Source organism: Physeter macrocephalus, chromosome 7, assembly GCF_002837175.3.
Source record: "Physeter macrocephalus isolate SW-GA chromosome 7, ASM283717v5, whole genome shotgun sequence".
Taxonomy (NCBI): Eukaryota; Metazoa; Chordata; class Mammalia; order Artiodactyla; family Physeteridae; genus Physeter; species Physeter macrocephalus.
In genome coordinates this window covers 153,235,325-153,255,618 of record NC_041220.1, presented here as the reverse complement: position 1 = coordinate 153,255,618, position 20,294 = coordinate 153,235,325, and the positions used below count along the sequence as shown (strand labels likewise).

The following is a 20,294-nucleotide window of genomic DNA, read 5'->3' as shown; positions in this document are numbered from 1 at the left end:
CAAAACCACAGTGAGGCATCACCTCACACCTGCCAGAATGGCCGTCATCAAACAGACAACAAATAACAACTGCTGGGGAGGACGTGGAGAAAAGAGAACACTTGTTCACTGTTGGTGGGTATGTAAACTGGTGCAGCCACTGTGGAAAACAGTATGGAGGTTCCTCAAAAAACTAAAAATAGGACTACCATATGATCTAGCAATTCCACTCCTGGGTATATACCCAAAGAAAATGAGAACACTGATTTGAAAAGATACATGCACCCCAATGTTCATAGCAGCATTATTTACAAGGAGTCAAGATACGGAAGCAACCTAAATGTCTATCAACAGATGAACAGATTAAGAAGATTGGTATAGGGCTTCCCTGGTGGCGCAGTGGTTGAGAGTCCGCCTGCCGATGCAGGGGACACGGGTTCGTGCCCCGGGTTCATAGCAGCATTATTTACAAGGAGTCAAGATACGGAAGCAACCTAACTGTCTATCAACAGATAAACAGATTAAGAAGATTGGTATAGGGCTTCCCTGGTGGCGCAGTGGTTGAGAGCCCGCCTGCCGATGCAGGGGACACGGGTTCGTGCCCCGGTCCGGGAAGATCCCACATGTCGCGGAGCGGCTAGGCCCGTGAGCCATGGCCGCTGAGCCTGCACGTCCAGAGCGTGTGCTCTGCAACGGGAGAGGCCACAACAGTGAGAGGCCCGCGTACCGCAAAAAAAAAAAAAAAAGATTGGTATATATTATACACACACACACACACACACACACACACACACACAATGGAATACTGCTCCGCCATAAAAAAGAATGAAATTTTGCCGTTTGCATCAACATGGATGGGCCTAGAGGGGTATTAAGCTTAATGAACTAAGTCGGACAGAGAAAGACAAATACTGTATGATATCAGTTATATGTGGAATCTAAAAAAATAAACAAATGAATATAACAGAACGAAGCAGACTCACAGACGTAGAGAACAAATTAGTGGTTCCCAGTGGGGAGAGGGAAGGGTGAAGGGGCAAGATAGGGGTAGGGGAGGAAGAGGTATAAACTATAAAATAAATAAGTTACAAGGATATATTGTACAGCACAGAGAACGGAGCCAATACTTTACGATACCTTTAAATGGAGTATAAGCTATAGAAATTTTGCATCACTATGTTGTACACCGGAAATGAATAATGTCGTAAATTAACTGTACCTCAACAAAAACTAAAATAAAGTGAGAAACGCACGATTACGACAAGGCAGGGAAGTCACGACTGTGGCAGAAAGTGAAACCAGCTTCCCATCCCGGTGGGAAAGGTGTGCCTACCTGGCGTGGTGCTGGCCTGGCCATGAGGGGCAGGAGCCGGTAGAAGGGAATAGAGACGCCGACGTCTCGGGGTGGCTGTCGGAGAACTTGGTGACGTGCCACGAGTGCGGCCTCCAGCTCAGCTCATTCCTCCTGAAAAAGGATGCAGATGACTCAGGGACTTCACACCAAGGACAACTTCAGGCCAAGAAAGGAGCGAGAGGCAGAAATAATTCCTGTGTGATTTACTGCATCGCTGTCGGGTGCTTCCCACTGCGTCTGGGCACCAACGCTCTTTGTACAGGTTCGTTACCGGAAAACATCCCCGGGTGAGAATCACAGGCTCCAGGATGTGAACCAGCACTTAGGCTTCCAAATTTATTCTAAGTAAGTACATGAATCTTGCCCACGACCCCCGCTGCCCCATCCCCAAGACACAGCAGCATCTTCTGTCTGTCCGGTGTCAGTGCGACTTTGCACAGGCCCTTAGCCTGCTTGAGGAGAAGGCACTGGGCTGCAGAAAAGCTTGAGCTGGGTCCCGCAGAGTTTTGACTGCATTTATTTATTCACTCACTTAACTAAGTGAACACAGCTATCCGGTAGTTAACGGGGACTGGTGGACACGTATTCCTCTGAGCCTCCCAGAGCGTCCGAAGTCATCTAAGGGTTCCTGTCATGGGAATCACCATGCCCTAAGACCAACAGGCTCCAGTCCATTCCTGCCAGAGCTTCTGAACGTGGCAGGAGCCTTCCCTGCCCCCCTCCACCGTCCCCACCATCCGTGGGTAGCTTACTAGGTTTCTGACCACACCTGCCCAGGTGTGAAAAAGCATGTCCAGTTGGAAATCCCTGCAGCCACCGTAGGAACATCACAGGGCCTCCAGGGGAAAGCTGCTGCATGAGCACACCACCCATCCGCGCCCCTCCTCCTCCTGCAATTTAAGACAGATCTAGCCTCACCAGGGACACTTTACAGCCCAATCGAGATCGGAGAAAGGGTTCACTGGAGCCTCTAAGTACCTGATGGGGATCAAACATTCTTCCAACAGGGAAAAACATTAAAGAATATTATGCAACAACGAATATTAAAGAAAACCCAGAAAGCATTTATAACATAAACCTTCTGATGACTCAGAAACGAGGAGAAATACACGGGTGGCAAAATGTGGAATGTGTCGACTTTTTGATAGTTTCCCATGAGCTACAGCATAAAACAGACGAATTCATCACACCACAGAAGGGATGGTAAAACCAAAACTGTACCTCATAAAGTTTCTCAAAATCCTCGTAAGGAAGGTTCTGGCCACGTGAATTTCATTTTCAGATGGCTTTTTCTGTGCTATAATATCCGTAATGTCTGTCATCTTCCTTTACAGGTAATTAATGAAGGAAACAAACTAGACAAACTGCAGGCAAAGGAAAAAGAGGCTTGGAAAAGAAAACGCCTTACACTTTGTGGTAACATATTTCAACTCTGTAATTGGAATGAATGGGGAACCAGCTGGTTTACTGGGGCAGTCGTGCTCTTTGAGAAGAGTACATGTTTCTCCTCTTATTTTAAAGGATAATACAAGCAGACGTTGGGGACGTTTCGGGTTGGGTTCCAGACCACCACAATAAAGTGAATACTGTGATAAAGCTAGTCACGTGAACTTTTTGGTTTCCCAGTGCATATAAAAGTATGTTTACACTATACTATAGTCTACCAAGTGTGCAAAAGCATTATGCCTAAAAAAACACAAGGTACATACCTTAATTTTAAAACACTTTATTGCTGAAAAACACTATTATCTGAGCCCTAGTAATAATATTAGTAACATCAAAGATCACTGATCACCATAACAAACGTGACAGTGGAGGGCTTCCCTGGTGGCGCAGTGGCTGAGAGTCCGCCTGCCGATGCAGGGGACACGGGTTCGTGCCCCGGTCCGGGAAGATCCCACATGCCGCGGAGCGGCTGGGCCCGTGAGCCATGGCCGCTGAGCCTGCGCGTCCGGAGCCTGTGCTCCGCAACGGGAGAGGCCGCAACAGTGAGAGGCCCGCGAAACACAAAAAAATAAAATAAATAAAATAAAAGTCCTGTTTAATTAAAAAAAACAAATATGACAGTGGAAAAGTCTGAAATAGTGTGAGGATTACCAAAATGTGAGACACAAAGTGAGCCAGTGCTGTTGGAAAAACGGTGCCAACAGACTTGCTTGCCACAGGGTTGCTACAACCTTCCATTTGTAAAAACAAACAAACAAACAAAAAAACAACACGCCGTATCTGTGAAGCATAATTAAGTGAAGCACAACACATCAAGGTATGTCTGTACACAGATATACGCCTCTACTTCGAGAAGACATAGTCAACAGTTAGGGTACTAATTGGAGCTTTTAAAAAAAAAAAAAAGGAAAACACAGTGAAAAGGGTGGTACCTAGAAGCTCTAAGTGAGGCACCATGGCTCCTGGGGAGGGTGAAATTTTCCTGCGTATGTGGCTCTTGTCAGGTCCTCAGACTTTCCTAGAGCACAGTGACCGTATCTGGGAATCGAGGAAGGTCCAGGCGGTTTCTGTTTGTCAGCCCCTCTGATGGCTAAAACTGGATTCTGCTGATGAGAGGAGGAGGACATGTGGCTGAGGGCTGGTCTCTCCATCACAAGCCCGTGACCACGCTGGGCCAGAAAGCTCTGGGGACCGAACGCTCTGGCGCCACCTAGCGTTCCCAGATGGAACAGAAATGGCAGGGGCCGATTTAAGGCGCTCGTTTCAACAGACGATGGTGTTTCTTCCCACACAAGATACGCACTCCAGGTGGCTTTAAACCACCCGGGTCCCTGTAAGTCTGGGGCCGTGAGGGGTGCACAGGCCACAGGCTGTGCCAGAACAGGTGGGCAAGATGCCCCGATGTGAGGGCCTCGGAGAGCTCGGACCACGTGGTACCTGGTGGTACCTGGTTAGGGGTTAACCGCCCTGCCCCCTCACACAGCAGGTATGCAGCGAACCACACCCGAACCTTCCTCTCCTGGCGGGCGGGACGTCTGCTATGTCTGCTACAGCTGGACCAGCCCCCCCCAGACATCAAACAGGAACAGACGGGAGAGCTGTGAAAGGAACGCCCCCTCCGCAGGCAGGCCACGCAGTCAGACCAAGGCAGCTCGGCAGGGGAGGCCAGCAAGGACGCCCCTTCCGGGAGGAAGGAGGACGGCACGGCTCAGGCCAGAGACATCCAAGGCCGTGCTTTCTGTGCAAGGCAGTGTGGTCAGCGATGCCAGGGAGGAAACAGCCGGGACCTGGCCGGGGTGCGGGCGATGACCCCCCCCTGTGCGTGGAGCTGCACAATCCTGCCAGCTCCGGAAACGCAACTGGGCTGAGTCCCAGTCACGCCCACAGGAGACTAACAGTCACTACCACGGTCACCCCAGTGTACAGGGAAGAAATCCTTTTCATTCAAATGGCTGCTGCTGCTCGGAAGTCTTAAGGAATAGGCATATTGTAGAAAACATGGAACATTTAAAAATTAAAATGCGATTAGGAAAATAAAGGAGGATAACCTGTAATCCGAAGATGAACGTGGGTAACCTCTCTGCATTTCTTTCCCTGTTTCAGACAGCTGAGAGCATCGCGCAGACCTGGCGGGGCCCTTTCTCTCTGCAGCCCGCCTGGTTTGGTGAGCATACCTCCAGGACGCTGTCACTCTTCCAGAATGTCATTTTTAATATGGCATAATATTCCTTCCACATAAATACTGAAAAGCAATGCTGCTGACTATTAACACCGGGTTTTCTGGCTTCCATGTCAAATTATTCACTCTAATGAGGGTTCTCTGAAACCTTTCCCACAAGTTGCACCCCAAAATTAATCTAAATTTACTTCAATTCTTAAAAATAATTTTTTATGCTAGGTAGTTTTTTTTTTTTTTTTTTGAAAGGAAGGGGTTTAGATCACAAATATAAAAAAATGGTAGGATACCAATGAAAATTGAGAATGGATCTAGATACAGAAAATTCATTTTTAAAAAGGAATTATTAAAATAAGGGCGTCACGCGCACGCAACGAAGAGTAGCCCCCGCTCGCCGCATCTAGAGAAGGCCCGCGCGCAGCAATGAAGACCCGACGCAGCCAAAAATAAATAAATAAGTAAATTAAAAAAAAAAAAAAAGAGTAGTTTAAAAGAATAAAAAACAATAAGGGCTTCAATGAAATGTTTCTCATTCAGAGAAAGCGCAGAATTCCCTCAAAAGAAAAAAATCACGTGGACGCCGGGTTATTTTCCTAACCTTCCCAAGTGCAGCCAACAGGCGCTGCCTCAGAAAATAAACGCAGTCTGCATGTGCTCTCCACAAGCGCGGGGGCGGGGGGGCGCCTGACAATACCAGGCCTGCAGGCTGGAAGGCCAACGGGAAGGGCCTGGCGGGACACTGTGACGGGGGCACCACAGGGTGTGTTGGCTGCAGGGTACACTGGCGATGGGAAGAGTCCTCGGGGAAAATAAAACCAACAGGGATGCTTGGGGCATCTTAGCAGCGAGCGTCACAGTGGGCGGCAGTGGGGAGGGCCTTCCAGATAAAGGGCAGGCTGGAAAGTTCCTCAGATGCTCCCCAGTGAGTCCTGCGGGTGACGGGGGTGAGATCCGGGCAAGGAGCCCCCAGAGCTTAGGGAGGGAGGGTGCGCAGAGGCCCCAAGGGACAGGCCCACGGCGGGTACAGGCCCTCGAGATACTGGGCTGGAGGAGGGCGACAACTGCAAACACCCTTTTTATTCTTTAAAAGTGCAACAAACACATAAAAAGCACCACCCTACAGACACAAAATGAAGGCTGCCCTGAGCTGCTGCTTCCTCCCTGTGCCGGTCAAGCCTCTAGAGGACAGACGCTGACCGGCCTCTCCCTCTCCCGAGCTGTCTCTACCTTCTACCACGCCAGTTTCCCTGCAACTCAGCTCTGGCAGCTCCTGCCCTCACCCCACCACCCTCAGCTCCTCCCAGTTGCCACGGAGTGAAGCCCACGCCCCCCCACCCCACCCACCCCGCGATACTGTGATCTGCTCCCTGGGCCGGGTGTCTGCACAAGCCCTCAAGGTCATTCAGAGGCGAGCTCAGGTCTGAGACTCGCTGCTCTAGCCCCGAGCTACCCTTCCTCCCTTCCCCCATCCGCCCTGCCAGCCTCTTTAGGAGGTCCCGGCATCACTGACTTAGGTCCACGTCTGTGTCTCAAACCTGGCTCAGCCTTCAAAGGACAGCCTGACTGCTGAGCTCTGCTCCTGCCCTCCTTCCTTCTGCCAGAGCCACCACTTGTTAGAGCTTTTCCTGTCCATGCCCGTCAGCCCCCTCAGCTGCCAGCGCCCCGAGGGCAGGACCTACGGGTATGACTTCAGCCGCCTGGCTGGAGCGCTTCCAACATACATTACGTGAACGAATAAAAACAGAGGTCAGACCACTCTGTGAATGGCCGAGTTCTTTTCCCCGGCACTGATCTGACAACACGATGCTGTGGGTGGTGACATCACACTTGATAAAATGGGATAAGAGTCCAGGAGCTCCTGCCTTTATACACGAGGAGAAAGAGGTAAAGAGGAAAATTCCCAAATGACCTAAATAGCTGAAACTGATACAAGACATCAAAGCTGCATTTTAAACCAATGCCAGGGCCAAGTAGCAGCATTCACACGGGATAAAAGCCTCAGGGTTCCGCCCCACGAGGCCAGGGCACCCCTTATCTGTCTCCCAGCAAGGGCAAGTGCACGCCTGTCTCGGCCTCTGGTGTTCCCCGGGTGCATTAGCAGGAAAGACCGCATAGAAATGTCACACAATGAACGCAGGCAGAATTGGAGCAGACCCAAATGGCTTGGCTATTTTTCCGTTAACTTTTGCAAAGGGGGGTGAGGGGGGACTATCTCAGCCAGCACTACCAGTACTAAAAACGCTTTGTCCAAACCAACCTGAGGTCACGGTGCATGTGCCCAGTTTTCAGAAAGGCACCAATGCAGATTCTTGGCTACATTTAAACAGAAATGCGGGCTTCCCTGGTGGTGCAGTGGTTAAGAATCCGCCTACCAATGCAGGGGACACGGGTTCGTGCCCTGGTCCGGGAAGATCCCACATGCCGCGGAGCAACTAAGCCCGTGTGCCACAACTACTGAGCCCGTGCTCTAGAGCCCGCCAGCCACAACGACTGAGCCCGCGTGCCACAACTACTGAAGCCCGTGTGCCTAGAGCCCGCGCTCCGCAACAAGAGATGCCGCTGCAATGAGAAGCTCGCGCACCGTAACGAAGACTAGCCCCTGCTCGCCGCAACTAGAAAAAGGCTGCATGCTGCAACGAAGACACGATGCAGCCAAAAAACAAAACAAACAAACACAAAACCAAAAAAAACCAAAAAACCACAATGAGCTACAACTTCACACCCCCTAAGATGGCTATAATAAAAAAGACAGATAATACCGTGTGCCTAGAGCCCGTGCTCCGCAACAAGAGACGCCGCTGCAATGAGAAGCTCGCGCACCGTAACGAAGACTAGCCCCCGCTCGCCGCAACTGGAGAAAGCCCGCGCACAGCAACAAAGACCCAATGTAGCCAAAAATAATAAAATAAAATAAATCAAATCAAATCAAATCAAAACAAAACCAGAATGGATTTTTCGGTAAAGACACACCAGACACTCAAATGTGCAACCATTAAGTACCAGTAGCCCTAGGATTACGCTCCGCAACAAGAGATGCCGCTGCAATGAGAAGCTCGCGCACCGTAACGAAGACTAGCCCCTGCTCGCCGCAACTGGAGAAAGCCCGCGCACAGCAACAAAGACCCAACGTAGCCAAAAATAATAAAATAAAATAAAATAAATAAAATAAAATAAAATAAAATAAAAACAAAACCAGAATGGATTTTTCGGTGAAGACACACCAGACACTCAAATGTGCAACCATTAAGTACCAGTAGCCCTAGGATTAGCAACAGAGCTGGTGAGTCTTATACGTAAGAGTATAGAAACAAAATTACGTGAAACATTCTCTGCCTGCCTTAATATATTAGAAACCATCAGCGTTTCCAAACTACATTATATCAACATCACTTGCATGCCTTCTAATGAAAAACAAAATCATAACTGTTTACCACTCTCTACTTGGCTTAGAATATGAAACATCTCACCTAGAGATTCAACTGATTAAGTTGGTTAAGCCATACACTAAACCTACATCTGAATAGAAGCAACCTTTCCCCAAATAAAACAATTCTGCTCTATGTGGCTTTTATTTCCCTCCTGATTTTATTTCATAGAAACAAGAATGGCAAACAGCCCAAACGAGTCGGCGTCTGTCCAGGATAAACCTCTGGGTCTACTCTGTTTTAAGAGGAAAATAAGCACAGTAGCAAACAGCCGCAGTCCCACACATGCTCAAAACAGACACTTTTCCCCTGAAATCTGAACGATCGATCTCAGACCACCTTCCAAAAGCAACACCCCCCAGCATCCCCAGTAAGACAGACACCCTCTGTGGGAACACACAGTTTCTGCCCCAGGAAGAGCTCTTGCGGAGGGGCGGGGGGCGGGGGGGGGGGAGAGCGGGGAGAAAGGAGAGGAAGGGAGGAGGAGGGAAAAGCAGGAGGGACACAACCTGCTGACGTCCTATCCATCCCTCTCCTCTTGCTGCTTCAGCAACACCTACGCTCATCAATGTCGGGGCCACGCACAGAGCCACCTGCCCTAGGGCGGCTCCAAGGAGCCAGCAGCAGAGGGGAGCCCGGCACGACACTGGCTTTGGTGCAGAGCTCACTGCAATTCAGCGACGTCCAGAAACCCACGCACGTGGCAAGAAACTTGCTCCTAGCAGGCATGCGCGCCGCCACTAGACCAGACACCTCCTTCCTTCAGATGTGTCGCCACGCCACCCCACGTGGCCATCCCTTACGGCCTCCTGCAGCGAACCTCCATCCTTGGGTGTTAATCTCCTGAAGGCAAGCTTAGCCGACGTAAGCAGAGTCACGGAAGGGTTTAAGGCCTCCGGCAAAGAGGCAGGAAACATGCGTCAACCCTATGCATAATGTGGCTCTGGCATGAAAACTGCTCGCAGCAGTGGACGGCTCAAGAGTGACACGAACCATGAAGTGGCAGGCGAAGTTCACTGTAAACAAGACTAATATTACCATATACATTTGGAAGAAAGACCAAAAGAGTCATTACAAGCTATACAATATAATTCACGGCCTGACAGTTAAGAGAAATCTTCCCTACAGTGTTTGAAATTCCATGTACGTTTCAGGAGCTGAACGTACGGTAACTTCCCTGTGAATGGAGAACAGTGGATGGTATCCCGGTGCTGTGCACACAGAGCTTTTAGTGAGCATTTTACACCATCAGACAGCAACAGCCTTAACCCAGCACCGGGCGAGAAGCGTCCCCTCCTTCAGCACATCTCCCACAGCAAGGGGCTTACCGACGTCTGCGTTAATCAGCAAAAGGCCTCGAGTGACCCAGTTTCGGGTCTTAACCTTTTCCAAGCACATTTGCTTAAGCCAGTGGTATAAGCACTGGGGCCGCCCAGCAAAATAGCCCGTGGCCCTCAGGGAGATACCAGCGCCCAGATCCGTCCACACCTGCCCATCAGGATCTCCAGGGAGGGGCCCGACACTGGCGAAGAAAGTGCAGGCGACAAGTACACAGAGAGACAGACACAGAAGAAGAGGTTACCACATCCTCCCACACTTTCCCGCGAGTAGCACTTCCTTGGCCAAACAAAGAGGGAAGGACAAAGTGCCTGGGAGGCCCGGCCAGGCTGCTCCTGCTGGCCCCCCGGTTCCTTTGACTCCCGGGCAGATGCCAGGATACCACCTGGACATCTCAAAGGAGAACATGTGTGCACCCGGCGGGGCTTCCTGTTACCCTGCTTTGTTTCCAGCCGACACAACTCTGGGAGGAAGGCAGCGCTGGCTCTCACCTGTCTGGGAAAGAAACGTGGCTGGGGAGAGACAGTGATCTGGGTCCTTGTCTCCTAAGGCATCGCGCTCTCCCAGTCCCGGCTTCTAAACGATGACAAGATACGCGGTGCCCATGCCCCGTGAAACCAGACGCCACCGTCTCGTGAAGGCAGCCCGCCACCACCCTCGCCTGGCCGCCGGGTGCCCAGCTCGCCGCACAGGCTGAAGCAAGACAAGCACACCCAGCAGCTGTCACCAGCGGGAAGGAGTCAGGATGTGATCCACGATGCCCGCTTTGTTCATAAAACCACGGTTATGTGTTTTACACCGAGGCGCGTACACGCCTCTTCCCAGAACCTCCGAGAAAAACCAAGCCTGCACTGGCCACTCTCGCCCACAGGACCCTAAGCTGTTTTCAGTCTTCGTCAGAAAAGCCACCCTTTCTTAAGGTGCCTGGGCTGGGCAGGTTGTTGAGGGTTCAGGCAGCTCATTTATCATTTGGTGATCCTCAGGTAGGGCAACATTTGATATTGATGTGTTGGTGGCTCAGTCTATGAATTAACTACAGAGTGCCTTCATCAACTAAATCCCCCCCCCCCTTTTTTTTTTTTTTTTTTTTGAAGAGTACATGATCCAGGGCTTCCCTGGTGGCGCAGTGGTTAAGAATCCGCCTGCCAATGCAGGGGACACGGGCTCTATCCCTCGTCCCGGAAGATCCCACGTGCCGCGGAGCAACTAAGCCCGTGAGCCACAACTACTGAGCCTGAGCTCTAGAGCCCACGAGCCACAACTACTGAGCCCACACGCCACAACTAATGAAGCCCACGCGCCTAGAGCCCATGCTCTGCAACGAGAAGCCACCACAATGAGAAGCCTGCGCACCGCAACAGAGTAGCCCCGCCTCGCCGCAACTAGAGAAAACCCGTGTGCAGCAACAAAGACCCAACGCAGCCAAAAATAAATAAATAAATAAATAAATAAATAAATAGAGAAAACCCGTGCGCAGCAACAAAGACCCAACGCAGCCAAAAATAAATAAATAAATAAATAAATAAATAAATAAATATAAAAAGAGTACATGATCCATTTTGGAGTTCTACATACAACACTAGTTAGAAAATGCTAACTAATCTCTGAGATACAAGTCAGATTAGTGGTTGCCTAGGGATAAAGAAACACGGGAATGGTGAGATTTAGATTTAGATAGAGAAGAAAATATGTCACCGAGTTAAGAGAAATCATGTTAAAAGCACTCACTGGTGCCTCTGTAATAAGGAAAATGGTAAGTTAGTATGGAGTTTTTTGTTTTTTTTTTTTTTTTTTTTTGTGGTATGTGGGCCTCCCTCTGTTGTGGCCTCTCCCGTTGCGGAGCACAGGCTCCGGACGCGCAGGCTCAGCGGCCACGGCTCACGGGCCCAGCCGCTCCGCGGCATGTGGGATCCTCCCGGACCGGGGCGCGAACCCGGTTCCCCTGCATCGGCAGGCGGACTCTCAACCACTGCGCCACCAGGGAAGCCCAAGTATGGAGTTTTAAAAGTCCTTATTATGTGCCTCTTCAGTACTTACAACAGGAATTCACCATGTGCCAGATGACAGCACCAGATCCTAGTATTAACTAATTAACCGTTTTGTAGAATTTTCTTCATATTTCTAGGCAAAACCACCGTTTCAGACTTTTTTAATAGGCAAAAATAATACCCCCACACAGTATTAAAATTTAATCCAAAATTATCTTTAAAAAATTTAAAAACACTTAAGGTTGTTTTTAAAAGTGTGCTTGAAAAAAGAAAACATTTGGACAAACTGCTTGGTTTGGTTTTATATTGGGATATATGTGTTACTTAGAATACTAAGCTCTATCTAAGCTAGATAATCATTCTACACACCCCTCACTTAAAGGGAAACCGGGTATGCGGATTACAAAAGTGGGATTCTACACCAGGGCTCCCCCATCAACCCTTCACGGCCAAAGTCTGACCCATCTCCCCACAAGTCTGTTGGATACGCAGTCAGCTCCACAGAGAACGGGCCGGGCCCCCAGGCCTTCTGTCTCCTGCTACCCCCAGTTCTCACGGTGTGTACTCCGCACAGAACTCACATCATCCGGTTTTTAGATCCTTAACTATGTTCCTCGAATTCAAAAAAAAAAAAGCTTCTGAACACATGGAATGATGCACAACCTCGGTCATAATGACAGAAATGCCCATTTAAACAATAAAAGCGTCTGTCACCTATCACATCCACAAAGCCAACAAAAACAAACTTCACAATGCACGTACTTCCTGCCTCAAAACCTCCCACGCTAGGAATGGATCAGGACGACCTATACGCACAGGTACGCGGTCTCGGGTACAGAAGCATCGCACCGCAGCACTGTCTGCTGTACGCCGGAAGCACCATAAATGTCCACACACAGAGGATCTGCTAGACACACAGCAAAGTATCCAGACCGTGGAGCCGCATGGGGGCAGGAGAAATCCTGAGTCAGAGCACTCAACCTGGACCAACCCCCATTTTCATGTGTTACCACATAAGCAGGTACCTGTTTCTAAAAGGAAACCTAAGAGATTAGTACTGACACGGCCGCTCTCCGGAGCAGCAATAATGGGAGGATGAGAGGGGCTGATGTATCCCACCCAATGTCCGTTCCAAAGTGACTGTTTTCCCACGCCCATGTGTTACTCTGAGTACTCATAAATGCGGAATAAAAAGTCACTCTTGGAGTAACTGTAGCCGGCATTCCAACACCCACCCCTTAGGGTGATCCTGTCTGCCTTGATCACAGAGCAATAAACAGAGCCTTCCGGGGCCACCGCCCACAACAGAGCTCAGCTGACCGCTTCCTAAGGACCAAACCTCCTGCTGAGTCCTGTGAACACATCACACGGAACCCCAAAGGCCTCTCCTCTTTACAAGTGCAACGAGCTCGACATTTTTATTATCAGAGAAGTAACACACTTAAGACTGTGCACTTAATGGATAAGATGGTAAGTTTTGTTATGTGTCGTTTGCCACAATTAAAAATTAAAACTGGGCTTCCCTGGTGGCGCAGTGGTTGGGAGTCCGCCTGCCGATGCGGGGGACACGGGTTCGTGCCCCGGTCCGGGAGGATCCCACGTGCCGCGGAGCGGCTGGGCCCGTGAGCCATGGCCGCCTGAGCCTGCGCGTCCGGAGCCTGGGCTCCTCAACGGGAGAGGCCACGACGGTGAGAGGCCCGCGTACCACAAAAAAAAAAAAAAAAAAAAAATTAAAACTTTTTTGCATGGGGCCTACACAGTTCTATAACTGCTTGTATGTGTTCCACTCAACTGGACTTTGAGGGGCATCTTTCCATGTCAGGAAATACTGACACCATTTTTTTTTTGGATAAATTTATTTCATTTATTTATTTTTGGCTGTGTTGGGTCTTCGGCGCTGCGCGCGGGCTTTCTCAGTCCCCTCTGTGGGGCGCGGGCCTCTCACTGCAGTGGTGAGAGGCCCGCGTACCACAAAAAAAAAAAAAAAAAAAAATTAAAACTTTTTTGCATGGGGCCTACACAGTTCTATAACTGCTTGTATGTGTTCCACTCAACTGGACTTTGAGGGGCATCTTTCCATGTCAGGAAATACTGACACCATTTTTTTTTTGGATAAATTTATTTCATTTATTTATTTTTGGCTGTGTTGGGTCTCCGGCGCTGCGCGCGGGCTTTCTCATTCCCCTCTGTGGGGCGCGGGCCTCTCACTGCAGTGGCCTCTCCCGTGGCAAAGCACGGGCTCTAGGCGCGCGGGCTTCAGTAGTTGTGGCTCGCGGGCTCCAGCGCGCAGGCTCAGCAGCTGTGGCGCACGGGCTTAGTTGCTCCGCGGCGTGTGGGATCGTCCCGGACCAGGGCTCGAACCCGTGTCCCTTGCATTGGCAGGCAGATTCTTTCTTTTTTTTAAATTGTATTTCTTTATTTCTTTATTTATTTTTGGCTGTGTTCGGTCTTTGTTTCTATGCGAGGGCTTTCTCTAGTTGCGGTGAGTGGGGGCCACTCTTCACCGCAGTGCGCGGGCCTCTCACTGTCGTGGCCTCTCTTGTTGCGGAGCACAGGCTCCAGACGCGCAGGCTCGGTAGCCGTGGCTCACGGGCCTAGTTGCTCTGCGGCATGTGGGACCTTCCCAGACCAGGGCTCGAACCCGTGTCCCCTGCATTGGCAGGCAGATTCTCAACCACTGCGCCACCAGGGAAGCCCAATGACACCAGTTTTTAATTTTGTAATAGCACTTGCATTCTTTTTTAAAACTTTTATTGACGTACAGATTTATAATGTGTTAATTTCTGCTGTACAGCAGAGACTCAGTTATACACATATATATATATATTTTTTTTTCATATTCTATTCCATTACGGTCTGTCACAGGATGTTGACTAGAGTTCCCTGTGCTCTACGGTAGGACCTTGTTGTTTATCGATTCTATATATAATAGTTTGCACCTGCTAATCCCAAACTCCCAGTCCTTCCCTCCTCCACCCCCCACCCGCCTTTGGCAACCACCAGTCTGTGCTCTGTGCCTGGGAGTCCGCTTCTGTTTCGTAGGTAAGTTCATTTGGCTGACACCATTTATAATGGCAGCACTCTGCAGTATGGATGGTCCCTCATTCACTTCAGTCATTTCCTTTTGCTGAATACCTAGGATCCAAGAAATGAAATTCTGAATCCAAAATAGGCCTTTCGACACATGTTGCCAAACTGCTCACCAGAAAGTCTCATCAGCATTACATCAAATAAGCACTTGTTTCCCCACATCTCAGCACAAATGGGCGTTGCTATTCCACTAGATCTCGGCCAGCTGGAGAATCAAAACCTAGTTTGTAAGTAAACTTGTCGATCCCTAGTTAAATGTCTTTTTAAACACTTGTTGCCTATGTGCATTTCTCATATTAGGAACTGCCTATGAGCGTCTTTCATCCAACTTTCTACTGGGGTGCAAATTCCCTTCTTTAGAGCTGTTGTTACTGAACCAACTTTATTACACACCCGTTTTTTTGGGGGGACCCTAGAATAAGATCTGACATTGACCAACATTTCACTTTTACCCTGTGAGATGCAACCGGTGAAAATGTTCACGCATCCTGATTCCGTCCCCCAGGATGTGTCGCTGGCTCGGTTTTATTTGCTGCTGCCTCCCCTGGGCTGGCCGATGTCACACTGACAGGTTTTACTGAACGAGCACCTCAGAGTCAGCATCCCCATCAGGCCCTCCAATGACGCCCGTCCCGGTGCAGTTCAAATCAATTCGATTCAGTAAGTCCAAGCCCTCCATTTGCCCTTGCGCATCGGGCGGCGAGGCAAGGAGCCGCTAACGGGCGAGACAGTTTGCTCACCGCGTCAACTAAGCCAGTGCTCTCCCCGTCGGGGGAGACGGACAGTAAGCCAGCGAGCCGGCTGTGTGTTCTAGGGGCTCGGGCAGCCCCACAACGGAGACATTTCACGGGGTGGTTTATAACCGCTGTCTCCCCTGTGTGGGTCAAGTGTCCCTCACCATCACCAGCACTCCATTAAGTCTAACGGAATCCTGCGAGAACTTCACACGTCCTGCCTTAGGAGGCTTAATAAGGCGACCTCAAAGAAATTATACACCACGATGGCACCCGTCGTGTCCCTTGCTCCCCCAGAAGGCTCCAAAATGGCCATTCTGAGACTTCAGTTTTCTGATTTACAAGGAGGACAGCCTATTCCACTGAGAAATGAGGCTGCTACATTAATGTGGCAAAGAATGAATTTTTTTCCTTCTTTGTTTCTGAACCTCCTCCTTGGATGCTATTTTGGTCCCCCCAAATAAAGACATAAAAAGTCCACAGGGATATGTCTTCAAGTCTGTACTAGAAACTGAAGGCCTTGAGTCAATTTACTTTTTAAAATTTACAGCCAGGCTTCCCTGGTGGCGCAGTGGTTAAGAATCCGCCTGCCAATGCAGGGGACACGGGTTCGAGCCCTGGTCCGGGAAGATCCCACATGCCGCGGAGCAACTAGGCCTGTACGCCACGACTACTGAGTCTGTGCTCTAGAGCCCGCGAGCCACAACTGCTGAAGCCTGTGTGCCACAACTACTGAAGCCCGCACGCCTAGAGTCCGTGCTCCGCAGCAAGAGAAGCCACCACAGTGAGAAGCTCATGCGCCGCGATGAAGAGGAGCCCCCGCTCGCCGCTACTAGAGAGAGCCCGCGCACAGCAGCAAAGACCCAATGCAACCAAAAATAAACAATAAATAAATAAATAAATTTTTTTTAAAAAAGATAAAATTTACAGCCAACCTTGGAAAGACTGCACTAATTCTGCTAAAAGGGGCACGTCAACACTTGACTATGAAGTAGCCAACTGTAAAATACAAGGCCGAGAATTATTTCTATATGAAACCAGTCACTGGAATTCCCTGGTGGTCCAGGGGTTAAGACGCAGCACTTCCACTTCAGGGGGCACAGGTTCGATTCCTGGTCCCTGGCTGGGGAACTAAGATCCCACAAGCTGCGCGGCGTGGCCAAAAAAAAAAGAAAAAAAAGTCACAAAACACCTCCATGCTGCCCGGTAGTACTGTTCTAGTGCCCGTGTGTAAAACCATCACGTGCCCACCTTCCCTTTCTGACCCCTTGAAATCATCCTAACTCCTACCCACAATCTCCTTTCTTGGGATATGCACTTGCTCCCCTCAGACCTCAGCACAGCACTGGAAACACCTGCTAGCTGACCTGTAAGTCTATGTGCATTACATTATTTTAGCATAAAACCCCAAAACCTGGTAGCCTGCCACCTTGTGTAAAACACAGGCAATGACATCTCATCATTGGGAGCATAAGCAGTTTCCTCACTGCCAGAAAATCACCTACCTGTTGCCAAGAATAAGATTTAAGTATTCAAAATCACTTAAATCAAAATTAACAGTCAACAGTAATAAAAGACGAAATCTTTTAAGAATCTACTGTATAGCACAGAGAACTCTACTCAATACTTTGTAGGGACTTCCCTGGTGGTCCAGTGGGCAAGACTGCACGCTCCCAATGCAGGGGGCCTGGGTTCAATCTCTGGCTGGGGAACTAGATCCTGAATGCACGCCACAACTAAAAGTCCACAGGCCGCAAGTAAAGATGCCACGTGCTGCAATGAAGACCCTGACTGCCACAACTAAGACCCAGCACCGCCAAGATAAATAACTTGGGAAAAAAAAAAAAAATTTGTAATGACCTACATGGGAATAGAATCCAAAAAAGAGTGGACATGTGTATATGTATAGTTGATTCATTTTGCTGTAGAGCAGAAACTAACACAACATTGTAAATCAACTATACTCCAATAAAAATTAATTTTAAAAAAAGAAGGGGGCTTCCCCGGTGGCGCAGTGGTTGAGAGTCCGCCTGCCGATGCAGGGGACACGGGTTCGCGCCCCGATCCGAGAAGATCCCACCTGCCGCGGAGCGACTGGGCCCGTGAGCCTCAACTCCTGAGCCTGCGCGCCTGGAGCCTGTGCTCCGCAACGAGAGAGGTCGCGATAGTGAGAGGCCCGCGCGCCGCGATCGTGAGCCATGGCCGCCGAGCCTGCGCGTCCGGAGCCTGTGCTCCGCAACGGGAGAGGCCACGACAGTGAGAGGCCCGCGTACCGCAAAAAAAAAAAATAATAAATAAATAAAAGAAGGAATCTTTAAAATGTTTGATGTTGGATTCATCCTCGGCCAAGAGATAGATTCCTAAGCGTACATGCATGTACACGTACACACACACGCGCGCGCAACTTAAGTCCAAATCACGATCGCCACAGTGACACGGTGCAGCCAACAGACTCCAGGTTTCACTGTCCCGCTCATCTCTGTCTGTAAACAAGGCACGAGGCCCAGGTCTTACCTTTTTACCACCAGCTTCAGGGTCTTATGCGACCCCTTCACCAGGCAAATCGCTTCCTGTCTGAACCCCGACAGACCGACGTCATTGATACCAACGATCTCATCTCCGGCCAGCAACTTGTCCACTGCCGCGGCTTTGCTTCCTTCTTCGATCTGCAACACAGAAGTGTGTCCCGTGAGCCTCCTGAACAAGCAAACAAGTCCCCAGGACTCGGCCAGGAACACAACATGCCTGTGACACATGCCACCCACAGGTTTTCTCAGACTGGCTTCAGGACAACCCAGGGTTGAAGGGACCCACCTGGGCCCTGATTCCCAGCGGGAGACCAGGGATGCGCCCCTCACCCGGTCTGCCTCCGCAAGGTCCACCGTTCACGGAGGGGTGGGAGAGCGCGTGATCTCTCAGAAACACACCAGAAATAGCAGAGCCAGAAATACCGACTCACTTTCTGGATCTCCTTCCTCCAAAAAATAATGATGGATTTTTAAAAATTATTATTTACTAGTTATTTCTCACAGAGTAATCCTGCAGCTAGTTATTTCCGTAACAGCTGTATTCAGATATAATTCGGGTAGCACACAATTCGCCCATATAAAGATAAATGAATGGCTTGTTAGTATATTCACAGAGTTGTCCAACCATCACCACCACCCATTTTAGAACGGTTTCCTGACCCCAGGAGAAGAAACCTCGTTCGTGCCTGTCGGCGGTCACTTCCCGATCCTTCCACCCCCTGGCAACCACGCATCTGCTCTCTGCGTCTAGGGTCTGCCTATTCTGGATATTTCATCTAAACAAAATCATACAATAGGTGGCCTTTTGTGTCTGGCTCCTTTCACTCAGGTTTTCAAGGTGCATCCATGTCGTAGCCTGTGTCAGAGCTTCATTCGTTTTTATGGCCGAAGGATACCCCACTGTAGGGACCGACCACGTTTTATTTATCCGTTCACCGGTGATGGGTATTGGAGTTGTTTTTCCTTTTTGGCTATTAATGCTGCTGTGAGCACCGGCGTACAAGTTTGTGCTTGCGCGTGCGTCTTCATTTCCCTTGGGTGTACACCTAGGAGTGGAATGGCAGGGTCCGACGGTAGCTGTGGCAAACATTGTGAGGACCTGCCAGACTGCCTTCTAAAGCAGCTGCACCGTTTTACATTTTGCACTGGAGGGCTCCAATTTCTCCGCATCCTTGCTGACACTTAGTGTCCGAGTCCTTTCATTACAGTCCTAGACTATTACACCATGCTGGGTACGTAAAATGCTCCCTACTCGGTGTTAAACACGTATGTGTGAATGTGTACTGACTGACTCCTTAAAAGCATTTTATGATTTTTATCCTGAGGAATCTTAACCTTTAAATTCTCACCCCTGTCTTCCCTATACAGTAATAATCCAGCTCAGCATCAAGTCACCCATCAATTAAGCAACCTGTTTTCTGTACTAGGGCCTGGCAAACCATGGCCCATGCGTCAAATCCAGCCAGCTGCCTTTTTTGCTTGTTTTTTTTTTTGGTAAATAAAATTGTACTGGAATACAACCAGAGCTATTTGTTTACACACTGCTACAGGAGAGAATGGCACGGTCTGACCCACAAAGCCAAAAATATTTAGCACTTGGCTTGTTATTAAAAAAAAAAGTTGCCGACCCCTGTTTCACACCGCAGAGCCATTAGTTTTACAAACGGCTATAGGAAAACTAGTGAAAAAGATGCATGCTCACAGGCACAGAGGTGTACCGGGTTTGGAAGTTCGCTGCTCTGTTTGCCAGGGCTAACCTAGAAGTCTGCTGCGAACCTCACGGAGCGCTGAAGCCGTAAACGTTTCTCCTCTGGCAGTTACACAGCTGGAAACGAAGCAGCTTACAGGCTCAGCTCTGAAACCGCGTGGTGCTTCCCTCAAGCCTCCGCCCGCACCCAAGGCCAGCTGAACTTTTCCCGGGTTAATAAAGCAATTCCTCATTGCAAGTCCACAGGACGAAGGCAGCGAGGGCCCCTAACTAACATACGCAGCAAATCATCCGGCTAACAACCGCTTTCAAAGCCTAGACCTTTTTTTTTTTTTTTTTTTTTGGTGGTATGCGGGCCTTAACCGCCTTCAAAGCCTAGACCTTTTTTTTTTTTTTTTTTTTTTTTTTTTTTGGTGGTATGCGGGCCTTCCTCTGTTGTGGCCTCTCCTGTTGCGGAGCACAGGCTCCGGACGCGCAGGCTCAGCGGCCATGGCTCACGGGCCCAGCCGCTCCGCGGCATGTGGGATC

General features: G+C 49.6%; 1 protein-coding gene across 1 annotated transcript in view; it reads right to left on the bottom strand.

Annotated features, from left to right (window-relative positions):
• Positions 1–20,294, bottom strand: part of SHROOM2 (shroom family member 2) — a 156,215-nt gene that overhangs the window by 63,567 nt on the left and 72,354 nt on the right. Inside the window, exons 2-3 of the mRNA XM_055086342.1 lie at positions 18,045–18,196; positions 1,313–1,444 (exon numbers count right to left, since the gene is read on the bottom strand). Coding sequence (XP_054942317.1) covers positions 1,313–1,444; positions 18,045–18,196 — 284 coding nt within the window. The remainder of the gene's footprint in view (positions 1–1,312; positions 1,445–18,044; positions 18,197–20,294) is intronic.